General features: G+C 58.3%; 1 protein-coding gene across 4 annotated transcripts in view; it reads left to right on the top strand.

Annotated features, from left to right (window-relative positions):
- The window catches only part of IRAK1 (interleukin 1 receptor associated kinase 1), a 61,464-nt gene that overhangs the window by 15,688 nt on the left and 33,158 nt on the right, over positions 1–12,618 (top strand). For all 4 annotated transcript variants that reach the window (XM_075578333.1, XM_075578334.1, XM_075578335.1 and 1 more), the window contains 2 exons: positions 4,009–4,182; positions 6,888–7,006. In XM_075578333.1, the coding sequence (XP_075434448.1) occupies positions 4,009–4,182; positions 6,888–7,006 (293 nt within the window). The remainder of the gene's footprint in view (positions 1–4,008; positions 4,183–6,887; positions 7,007–12,618) is intronic.

Raw genomic sequence — 12,618 nt, 5'->3', positions numbered from 1 at the left:
TAAGTTGGAGGTCATAGTCTATGCCTGAAATAATTGGCCTACCCCGTGGGTTTTGCACATTTTTATGAATCTTCGGTTAGGAAGTTCAAAATTGGTACTTTGGGTTTTTCTATCCATAAATATTTAAATTCTTCTTCTATAAGGATTCCACTGTTTTTACCACTCAGGAGGAGAGTTTATAATTCTTTATGGAATATTGGACTGGGCTCTTTTTTTAACTTAATATATTTCTTACTGTCTCCCAGAATTCTCTCTGATTCTTTGATATAATGTTCCCTATCCATTAAAATTCCTCCCCGTCTTGAAAAAAAAATCAATAAAAAATGTTTGAAATAAAACTCCTCCTCCCTTGTCGGCTTGTTTGATTTGATCAATTCCTCATCTTCCATTAATTTTTTTTAGTGCGTCTCTTTCCTTCTTAGCTAGGTTATTTTTTAACTTCTTTTTATCTGTGGCTATTTCTTCAAATTCTTTATTAAGCATTTGGAAAAACTTCCAAATTATGACCTTTAACATGGATAACATTTTGATATAGTTTTTAAGTCTGTGTGACTGTTTTTCTCAATCACGGGTGGATTAGTAACACTACTGTTTTTTAAAATTGCATTCTCTGAGTTTTTCATTAAAAATTCTTTTTCAGTAATTAATTTTCTTAAACTTACTAGCATCAATAAATAGATTAAAACTGCTAGGACCGGCTGTCGGGCAAAAGTCAAACCTTTATTGATTACATCTAGCTGTGATTTTTGTCTAAAGTCTTTTTACTTAAATATGTTTAGTGCCAGGAGGTTTTTGACACTTTGGCTCTTTTACCTCTACTTCCTCCGAATCTTTTTCTTCTTGTTCTTTGATGTGGATTTTTCTCTGATAATGGGGCGTGTGTGTGTGTGTGTGTGTGTGTGTGTGTGTGTGTGTGTGTGTGTGTGTTTTGTCCTATCCACCTTTATTATTGTATTGTGTTAAGCTGCTAGGTATTTAGTTTTCATGTTTACATTCTGTGATAGTCCGTCCCCCAGCCGTTTTTAAGCCAATCAGAGCCCAGTTGGGACTATATATAGACGCTCTTGATACACAGCAATGATGACTCCTGAAGAAGTTGCCAGACAAACGGTAGAGTCTGCGTAGTAGGTGTTGCCGATATTCTCCATTCCTGCCCGTTCCTCTCTGATACCAAAGGCGCCGGAAGTGACGCGACGCTCACCGGGAGCCCGGCAGATTGAGAGATCTTGAACAGGAGCAGTGGAGATATCGACCAGCAACTCAACTTCAGTTTTATGTGCCTATGCTGCCTTGTATTCATGTAAGGCTGCGTCCATAGAGGGGCAGACCGCGCGGACACGTCCGCACGCTGAGCGATCAGACTGTATAAAGGCAGTGATCGCGTCTATACAGCGTGCGCACTGAAGCGGGGGGCGTGCGATGGGCGTGAAATCGGTCAAAACTGATTTCTCGCGCGATAGGGCGGTCACGTGAGTGGTTCGTCCAATGAGGGCAAACCAGCTCCGTGATGTCACTGGCCTGCCCATAGACGCGCCTCCGCACGGCTGCAGTGTCTATGGACACAGCCCAAGTGTGATACCATTCTTTATCCAACACACACTTCGACGTATATACAGTGTTGCACTATTGTGGTGTTCCCGTTTCATTGAGGATACATCACACTGTGACACCATCACCAACACAGCAGAGAAGCTAAAAGTCTGAACATCCTGAGCCACATGTAATGTGAGAAATGCTGTTTTTTATCTGAAAAATTGTGAGTTCCCATTTTGCTGAATCCTAAATAATTTCTGAAGCGGATTACACTATGTAGTATACATTTGTTTTTCATATATGGTGATATCTGCGCTCCCCAAAGCTTCGAACACCCCTGTACAGAAGAAAACCAGGACCTTTCTTCATAGGGTTGAGCTGCGACCTTGTTACCTCATTTTTTGCACGTTCACTTTATTCTCTAAGTGCACAATCCTACACCTCTTAGTGATTTAGTATTATCACATATAACACTCTGTATAGGAGCTGTATCACATATAACACTCTGTATAGGAGCTGTATCACATATAACACTCTGTATAGGAGCTGTATCACATATAACACTCTGTATAGGAGCTGTATCCCATATAACACTCTGTATAGGAGCTGTATCCCATATAACACACTGTATAGGAGCTGTATCCCATATAACACTCTGTATAGGAGCTGTATCCCATATAACACTCTGTATAGGAGCTGTATCTCATATAACACTCTGTATAGGAGCTGTATCACATATAACACTCTGTATAGGAGCGCCTTGGTGCCATTTTTTGCCTCTCTCTGGATGATGTAACGCTCTGGCTTTCTGCCTCCAGCTCGCCACAAGTTGTGGCGTTGGGGGTTTCCCTGCTTGTCACGGTAGTCCCTGCATGGAATGGGTTTCCCCAGAAGTACTATTAATAACCCACTTGGGGGCACTGGGGTTTGCTGTGGGAATTGTCACAGTAGGAAAACGTGTCACAGAAGTAATACTTTTTTAATAACCAAGTTGTGGTTAGAGAGTGTCAGCGCTCCGGATCACACGGGTCCCCTTCAGGCAGATTATTTTAGCTATAAATAAAATCTGTGTGTGATCCTGAGAGCTTACACTTCTTTAAACCCAGCGTTCACGGTCTCCCTTCCCCCATACTTGTTGTTTGTCCTATGGGCTGACGCTGGCACCATGTAAGAAAATGTATCAAAGTGCCAGGCAATGTGGTGGGTTACAGGCACCCAGGGATCAGCACCTAAAAGTGGGATCTGAGTGCAGTAAGGTGCTGCTCTCTGAAGTGGGATGTCACCGTTCTAGCTCCATGACACCTTGATTACCCCAAACATACCAACACTCAAAGGTTCATGTCGCTTCTTGTTTCTCCAACACTATATATCGCACTGTGTATGCTTATACTATATCAGTGTATACTTATACTATATCAGTGTATACTTATACTATATCAGTGTATGCTTATACTATATCAGTGTATACTTATACTATATCAGTGTATGCTTATACTATATCAGTGTATGCTTATACTATATCAGTGTATGCTTATACTATATCAGTGTATGCTTATACTATATCGGTGTATGCTTATACTATATCGGTGTATGCTTATACTATATCGGTGTATGCTTATACTATATCGGTGTATGCTTATACTATATCGGTGTATGCTTATACTATATCAGTGTATGCTTATACTATATCAGTGTATACTTATACTATATCAGTGTATGCTTATACTATATCAGTGTATACTTATACTATATCAGTGTATGCTTATACTATATCGGTGTATGCTTATACTATATCAGTGTATGCTTATACTATATCAGTGTATACTTATACTATATCAGTGTATGCTTATACTATATCAGTGTATACTTATACTATATCAGTGTATGCTTATACTATATCGGTGTATGCTTATACTATATCAGTGTATACTTATACTATATCAGTGTATGCTTATACTATATCAGTGTATGCTTATACTATATCAGTGTATGCTTATACTATATCAGTGTATGCTTATACTATATCAGTGTATACTTATACTATATCAGTGTATGCTTATACTATAGCAGTGTATGCTTATACTATATCAGTGTATACTTATACTATATCAGTGTATACTTATACTATATCAGTGTATACTTATACTATATCAGTGTATGCTTATACTATAGCAGTGTATGCTTATACTATATCAGTGTATGCTTATACTATATCAGTGTATACTTATACTATATCAGTGTATGCTTATACTATATCAGTGTATACTTATACTATATCAGTGTATACTTATACTATATCAGTGTATGCTTATACTATATCAGTGTATGCTTATACTATATCGGTGTATGCTTATACTATATCAGTGTATATTTATGCATCTACTTGTACTGGCATTATAATGACCCCCGCATTATTACTGTCCGCCTGATCCGTCGTGTTCTCGCTTTCATATATTTCCCTGTTTTTGGTTACAGGGATGTCAGAGCTTCAGCGCGGTTTGTCCGCTCCTCAGATTCCCCCTGCCAGGAGACACTCTACCCCTCCCCCTCTATACCAGCACCCCATCCCTGACACCGCGCCCCGTCAGCAGCAGGAGGAGCGAGCGGTAACTCGTGGTCACCCGCAGACGGAGACTGCACAGCCCTGCGGTACAGAGTCTGCGTGACACTCGCTGCCAGCTGCGTCCTCGCTCTCCCCCGCGCCGGCCTCGCTCTCTCCCCCGCGCCGGCCTCGCTCTCTCCCCCGTGCCGGCCTCGCTCTCTCCCCCGCGCCGGCCTCGCTCTCTCCCCCGCGCCGGCCTCGCTCTCTCCCCCGCGCCGGCCTCGCTCTCTCCGCCGTGCCGGCCTCGCTCTCTCCCCTGTGCCGGCCTCGCTCTCTCCCCTGTGCCGGCCTCGCTCTCCCCCCGTGCCGGCCTCGCTCTCTCCCCCGCGCCGGCCTCGCTCTCTCCCCCGCGCCGGCCTCGCTCTCTCCCCCGCGCCGGCCTCGCTCTCTCCCCCGCGCCGGCCTCGCTCTCTCCCCCGCGCCGGCCTCGCTCTCTCCCCCGCGCCGGCCTCGCTCTCTCCCCTGTGCCGGCCTCGCTCTCTCCCCTGTGCCGGCCTCGCTCTCTCCCCTGTGCCGGCCTCGCTCTCCCCCCGCGCCGGCCTCGCTCTCTCCCCCGTGCCGGCCTCGCTCTCTCCCCCGTGCCGGCCTCGCTCTCTCCCCCGTGCCGGCCTCGCTCTCTCCCCTGTGCCGGCCTCGCTCTCTCCCCTGTGCCGGCCTCGCTCTCTCCCCTGTGCCGGCCTCGCTCTCTCCCCTGTGCCGGCCTCGCTCTCTCCCCTGTGCCGGCCTCGCTCTCCCCCCTGTGCCGGCCTCGCTCTCCCCCCTGTGCCGGCCTCGCTCTCCCCCCTGTGCCGGCCTCGCTCTCCCCCCTGTGCCGGCCTCGCTCTCCCCCCTGTGCCGGCCTCGCTCTCCCCCCTGTGCCGGCCTCGCTCTCCCCCCTGTGCCGGCCTCGCTCTCCCCCCTGTGCCGGCCTCGCTCTCCCCCCTGTGCCGGCCTCGCTCTCCCCCCTGTGCCGGCCTCGCTCTCTCCCCTGTGCCGGCCTCGCTCTCTCCCCTGTGCCGGCCTCGCTCTCCCCCCTGTGCCGGCCTCGCTCTCTCCCCTGTGCCGGCCTCGCTCTCCCCCCTGTGCCGGCCTCGCTCTCCCCCCTGTGCCGGCCTCGCTCTCCCCCCTGTGCCGGCCTTGCTCTCTCTCCCCCTGTGCCGGCCTCGCTCTCCCCCCTGTGCCGGCCTTGCTCTCTCTCCCCCGTGCCGGCCTCGCTCTCTCCCCTGTGCCGGCCTCGCTCTCCCCCCTGTGCCGGCCTCGCTCTCCCCCCTGTGCCGGCCTCGCTCTCTCCCCTGTGCCGGCCTCGCTCTCTCCCCTGTGCCGGCCTCGCTCTCTCCCCTGTGCCGGCCTCGCTCTCTCCCCTGTGCCGGCCTCGCTCTCTCTCCCCTGTGCCGGCCTCGCTCTCTCTCCCCTGTGCCGGCCTCGCTCTCTCCCCTGTGCCGGCCTCGCTCTCTCCCCTGTGCCGGCCTCGCTCTCTCCCCTGTGCCGGCCTCGCTCTCTCCCCTGTGCCGGCCTCGCTCTCTCCCCTGTGCCGGCCTCGCTCTCTCCCCTGTGCCGGCCTCGCTCTCTCCCCTGTGCCGGCCTCGCTCTCTCCCCTGTGCCGGCCTCGCTCTCTCTCCCCTGTGCCGGCCTCGCTCTTTCCCCCGTGCCGGCCTCGCTCTCTCCCCTGTGCCGGCCTCGCTCTCTCCCCCGCGCCGGCCTCGCTCTCTCCCCCGTGCCGGCCTCGCTCTCTCCCCCGCGCCGGCCTCGCTCTCTCCCCCGTGCCGGCCTCGCTCTCTCCCCCGTGCCGGCCTCGCTCTCTCCCCCGTGCCGGCCTCGCTCTCTCCCCCGTGCCGGCCTCGCTCTCTCCCCCGTGCCGGCCTCGCTCTCTCCCCCGTGCCGGCCTCGCTCTCCCCCCCGTGCCGGCCTCGCTCTCTCCCCCGTGCCGGCCTCGCTCTCCCCCCTGTGCCGGCCTCGCTCTCTCCCCCGTGCCGGCCTCGCTCTCTCCCCCGTGCCGGCCTCGCTCTCCCCCCCCGTGCCGGCCTCGCTCTCTCCCCCGTGCCGGCCTCGCTCTCTCCCTCGTGCCGGCCTCGCTCTCTCCCCCGTGCCGGCCTCGCTCTCTCCCCCGTGCCGGCCTCGCTCTCTCCCCCGTGCCGGCCTCGCTCTCTCCCCCGTGCCGGCCTCGCTCTCTCCCCCGTGCCGGCCTCGCTCTCTCCCCCGTGCCGGCCTCGCTCTCTCCCCCGTGCCGGCCTCGCTCTCTCCCCCGTGCCGGCCTCGCTCTCTCCCCCGTGCCGGCCTCGCTCTCGCCCCCGCGCCGGCCTCGCTCTCCCCCGTGCCGGCCTCGCTCTCGCCCCCGCGCCGGCCTCGCTCTCCCCCGTGCCGGCCTCGCTCTCGCCCCCGCGCCGGCCTCGCTCTCGCCCCCGTGCCGGCCTCGCTCTCCCCCGTGCCGGCCTCGCTCTCGCCCCCGCGCCGGCCTCGCTCTCGCCCCAGTGCCGGCCTCGCTCTCCCCCGCCGCGGCGGCCTCGCTCTCCCCCGCGTGCCGGCCTCGCTCTCGCCCCCGTGCCGGCCTCGCTCTCTCCCCCGTGCCGGCCTCGCTCTCTCCCCCGTGCCGGCCTCGCTCTCTCCCCCGCGCCGGCCTCGCTCTCCCCCGCGCCGGCCTCGCTCTCCCCCGCGCCGGCCTCGCTCTCCCCCGTGCCGGCCTCGCTCTCGCCCCCGCGCCGGCCTCGCTCTCTCCCCCGGCGTGTCGCGATGCTCGGTACATCTAATATTTTGTGTCCTTTCTCCGCTTTCCCAGAGCTCCCTCTCCCCCCTCCTGGGCCTCCTCCCAAAGGCCTCGTGTGCAGCAGCATCTGCCCGGCGTCCCGGACCTCCAGCTCTGGGGGCGGCAGCAGCAAAGACTTTCCCTCTGTGCAGGTGCGTCGGGGTCACAGAACAAGTCCGCTTTGTGTATTAGAAACGTTACTTGGGAATCCGAGCCCTGCAGGGGCAGCGTGACTCTCTGTGCCAGTCCTGCCAGGGACACGGGCACTGTGACTCTCTGTGCCAGTCCTGCCAGGGACACGGGCACTGTGAGTCTCTGTGCCAGTCCTGCCAGGGACACGGGCACTGTGAGTCTCTGTGCCAGTCCTGCCAGGGACACGGGCACTGTGACTCTCTGTACCGGTCCTGCCAGGGACACGGGCACTGTGACTCTCTGTACCGGTCCTGCCAGGGACACGGGCACTGTGACTCTCTGTACCGGTCCTGCCAGGGACACGGGCACTGTGACTCTCTGTACCGGTCCTGCCAGGGACACGGGCACTGTGACTCTCTGTACCGGTCCTGCCAGGGACACGGGCACTGTGACTCTCTGTACCCGTCCTGCCAGGGACACGGGCACTGTGAGTCTCTGTACCCGTCCTGCCAGGGACACGGGCACTGTGAGTCTCTGTGCCAGTCCTGCCAGGGACACGGGCACTGTGAGTCTCTGTGCCAGTCCTGCCAGGGACACGGGCACTGTGACTCTCTGTACCAGTCCTGCCAGGGACACGGGCACTGTGACTCTCTGTACCCGTCCTGCCAGGGACACGGGCACTGTGACTCTCTGTACCCGTCCTGCCAGGGACACGGGCACTGTGACTCTCTGTACCGGTCCTGCCAGGGACACGGGCACTGTGACTCTCTGTACCCGTCCTGCCAGGGACACGGGCACTGTGAGTCTCTGTACCAGTCCTGCCAGGGACACGGGCACTGTGAGTCTCTGTACCCGTCCTGCCAGGGACACGGGCACTGTGACTCTCTGTACCGGTCCTGCCAGGGACACGGGCACTGTGAGTCTCTGTACCAGTCCTGCCAGGGACACGGGCACTGTGACTCTCTGTACCGGTCCTGCCAGGGACACGGGCACTGTGACTCTCTGTACCGGTCCTGCCAGGGACACGGGCACTGTGACTCTCTGTACCGGTCCTGCCAGGGACACGGGCACTGTGAGACTCTGTACCGGTCCTGCCAGGGACACGGGCACTGTGAGTCTCTGTACCAGTCCTGCCAGGGACACGGGCACTGTGAGTCTCTGTACCCGTCCTGCCAGGGACACGGGCACTGTGAGTCTCTGTACCAGTCCTGCCAGGGACACGGGCACTGTGAGACTCTGTACCGGTCCTGCCAGAGACACGGGCACTGTGAGTCTCTGTACCAGTCCTGCCAGGGACACGGGCACTGTGAGTCTCTTCACCGGTCCTGCCAGGGACACGGGCACTGTGACTCTCTGTACCAGTCCTGCCAGGGACACGGGCACTGTGAGTCTCTTCACCGGTCCTGCCAGGGACACGGGCACTGTGACTCTCTGTGCCAGTCCTGCCAGGGACACGGGCACTGTGAGTCTCTGTACCAGTCCTGCCAGGGACACGGGCACTGTGAGTCTCTGTACCGGTCCTGCCAGGGACACGGGCACTGTGACTCTGTACCAGTCCAGCCAGGGACACGGGCACTGTGAGTCTCTGTACCAGTCCTGCCAGGGACACGGGCACTGTGAGTCTCTGTACCAGTCCTGCCAGGGACACGGGCACTGTGACTCTCTGTGCCAGTCCTGCCAGGGACACGGGCACTGTGAGTTTCTGTACCCGTCCTGCCAGGGACACGGGCACTGTGACTCTCTGTACCAGTCCTGCCAGGGACATGGGCACTGTGACTCTCTGTACCAGTCCTGCCAGGGACACGGGCACTATGAGTCTCTGTACCGGTCCTGCCAGGGACACGGGCACTGTGAGTCTCTGTACCGGTCCTGCCAGGGACACGGGCACTGTGACTCTCTGTACCCGTCCTGCCAGGGACACGGGCACTGTGACTCTCTGTACCAGTCCTGCCAGGGACACGGGCACTGTGAGTCTCTGTACCAGTCCTGCCAGGGACACGGGCACTGTGAGTCTCTGTACCGGTCCTGCCAGGGACACGGGCACTGTGAGTCTCTGTACCCGTCCTGCCAGGGACACGGGCACTGTGACTCTGTACCAGTCCTGCCAGGGACACGGGCACTGTGACTCTCTGTGCCAGTCCTGCCAGGGACACGGGCACTGTGAGACTCTGTACCAGTCCTGCCAGGGACACGGGCACTGTGACTCTCTGTAACGGTCCTGCCAGGGACACGGGCACTGTGAGTCTCTGTACCCGTCCTGCCAGGGACACGGGCACTGTGACTCTGTACCAGTCCTGCCAGGGACACGGGCACTGTGACTCTCTGTGCCAGTCCTGCCAGGGACACGGGCACTGTGAGACTCTGTACCAGTCCTGCCAGGGACACGGGCACTGTGACTCTCTGTACCGGTCCTGCCAGGGACACGGGCACTGTGAGTCTCTGTACCAGTCCTGCCAGGGACACGGGCACTGTGAGACTCTGTACCAGTCCTGCCAGGGACACGGGCACTGTGAGTCTTTGTACCAGTCCTGCCAGGGACACGGGCACTGTGAGACTCTGTACCCGTCCTGCCAGGGACACGGGCACTGTGACTCTCTGTGCCCGTCCTGCCAGGGACACGGGCACTGTGAGACTCTCTGTACCAGTCCTGCCAGGGACACGGGCACTGTGACTCTCTGTACCCGTCCTGCCAGGGACACGGGCACTGTGACTCTCTGTACCGGTCCTGCCAGGGACACGGGCACTGTGACTCTCTGTACCGGTCCTGCCAGGGACACGGGCACTGTGAGTCTCTGTACCAGTCCTGCCAGGGACACGGGCACTGTGAGTCCCTGTACCGGTCCTGCCAGGGACACGGGCACTGTGAGTCTCTGTACCGGTCCTGCCAGGGACACGGGCACTGTGAGTCTCTGTAACGGTCCTGCCAGGGACACGGGCACTGTGAGTCTCTGTACCAGTCCTGCCAGGGACACGGGTACTGTGACTCTCTGTACCCGTCCTGCCAGGGACACGGGCACTGTGAGTCTCTGTACCGGTCCTGCCAGGGACACGGGCACTGTGAGTCTCTGTACCGGTCCTGCCAGGGACACGGGCACTGTGACTCTCTGTACCAGTCCTGCCAGGGACACGGGCACTGTGAGTCTCTGTACCAGTCCTGCCAGGGACACGGGTACTGTGACTCTCTGTACCGGTCCTGCCAGGGACACGGGCACTGTGACTCTCTGTACCAGTCCTGCCAGGGACACGGGCACTGTGAGTCTCTGTACCAGTCCTGCCAGGGACACGGGTACTGTGACTCTCTGTACCGGTCCTGCCAGGGACACGGGCACTGTGACTCTCTGTGCCAGTCCTGCCAGGGACACGGGCACTGTGACTCTCTGTACCAGTCCTGCCAGGGACACGGGTACTGTGACTCTCTGTGCCAGTCCTGCCAGGGACACGGGCACTGTGAGTCTCTGTACCGGTCCTGCCAGGGACACGGGCACTGTGAGTCTCTGTACCGGTCCTGCCAGGGACACGGGCACTGTGAGTCTCTGTACCGGTCCTGCCAGGGACACGGGCACTGTGAGTCTCTGTACCCGTCCTGCCAGGGACACGGGCACTGTGAGTCTCTGTACCGGTCCTGCCAGGGACACGGGCACTGTGACTCTCTGTACCGGTCCTGCCAGGGACACGGCACTGTGACTCTCTGTACCGGTCCTGCCAGGGACACGGGCACTATGACTCTCTGTACCAGTCCTGCCAGGGACACGGGCACTGTGACTCTCTGTACCAGTCCTGCCAGGGACACGGGCACTATGACTCTCTGTACCAGTCCTGCCAGGGACACGGGCACTGTGACTCTCTGTACCGGTCCTGCCAGGGACACGGGCACCGTGAGTCTCTGTACCAGTCCTGCCAGGGACACGGGCACTGTGACTCTCTGTACCGGTCCTGCCAGGGACACGGGCACTGTGAGTCTCTGTACCAGTCCTGCCAGGGACACGGGCACTGTGAGTCTCTGTGCCAGTCCTGCCAGGGACACGGGCACTGTGAGTCTCTGTACCAGTCCTGCCAGGGACACGGGCACTGTGAGTCTCTGTACCCGTCCTGCCAGGGACACGGGCACTGTGAGTCCCTGTACCAGTCCTGCCAGGGACACGGGCACTGTGAGTCTCTGTGCCAGTCCTGCCAGGGACACGGGCACTGTGTGAGTCTCTGTACCAGTCCTGCCAGGGACACGGGCACTGTGACTCTCTGTGCCAGTCCTGCCAGGGACACGGGCACTGTGACTCTCTGTGCCAGTCCTGCCAGGGACACGGGCACTGTGTGACTCTCTGTACCAGTCCTGCCAGGGACACAGGCACTGTGACTCTCTGTGCCAGTCCTGCCAGGGACACGGGCACTGTGACTCTCTGTGCCAGTCCTGCCAGGGACACGGGCACTGTGTGACTCTCTGTACCAGTCCTGCCAGGGACACGGGCACTGTGACTCTCTGTACCAGTCCTGCCAGGGACACGGACACTGTGACTCTCTGTACCAGTCCTGCCAGGGACACGGGCACTGTGACTCTCTGTACCGGTCCTGCCAGGGACACGGGCACTGTGACTCTGTACCAGTCCTGCCAGGGACACGGGCACGGTGAGTCTCTGTACCAGTCCTGCCAGGGACACGGGCACTGTGACTCTCTGTACCGGTCCTGCCAGGGACACGGGCACTGTGAGTCTCTGTACCGGTCCTGCCAGGGACACGGGCACTGTGAGTCTCTGTACCAGTCCTGCCAGGGACACGGGCACTGTGTGTCTCTGTACCAGTCCTGCCAGGGACACGGGCACTGTGAGTCTCTGTACCCGTCCTGCCAGGGACACGGGCAGCGTGAGTCTCTGTACCAGTCCTGCCAGGGACACGGGCACTGTGACTCTCTGTACCAGTCCTGCCAGGGACACGGGCACTGTGAGTCTCTGTACCAGTCCTGCCAGGGACACGGGCACTGTGAGTCTCTGTACCAGTCCTGCCAGGGACACGGGCACTGTGACTCTCTGTACCAGTTCTGCCAGGGACACAGGCACTGTGACTCTCTGTGCCAGTCCTGCCAGGGACACGGGCACTGTGACTCTCTGTGCCAGTCCTGCCAGGGACACGGGCACTGTGAGTCTCTGTACCAGTCCTGCCAGGGACACGGGCACTGTGTGAGTCTCTGTACCAGTCCTGCCAGGGACACGGGCACTGTGAGACTCTGTACCCGTCCTGCCAGGGACACGGGCACTGTGAGTCTCTGTACCAGTCCTGCCAGGGACACGGGCTGTGTGAGTCTCTGTACCAGTCCTGCCAGGGACACGGGCACTGTGACTCTCTGTACCGGTCCTGCCAGGGACACGGGCACTGTGACTCTCTGTACCAGTCCTGCCAGGGACACGGGCACTGTGACTCTCTGTACCAGTCCTGCCAGGGACACGGGCACTGTGACTCTCTGTACCGGTCCTGCCAGGGACACGGGCACTGTGAGTCTCTGTACCGGTCCTGCCAGGGACACGGGCACTGTGAGTCTCTGTACCAGTCCTGCCAGGGACACGGGCACTGTGACTCTCTGTACCGGTCCTGCCAGGGACACGGGCACTGTGAGTCTCTGTACCCGTCCTGCCAGGGACACGGG

The sequence above is a fragment of the Ascaphus truei genome, chromosome 21 (assembly GCF_040206685.1).
Source record: "Ascaphus truei isolate aAscTru1 chromosome 21, aAscTru1.hap1, whole genome shotgun sequence".
Lineage (NCBI taxonomy): Eukaryota > Metazoa > Chordata > Amphibia > Anura > Ascaphidae > Ascaphus > Ascaphus truei.
This window is presented reverse-complemented; position numbering and strand designations above follow the sequence as displayed.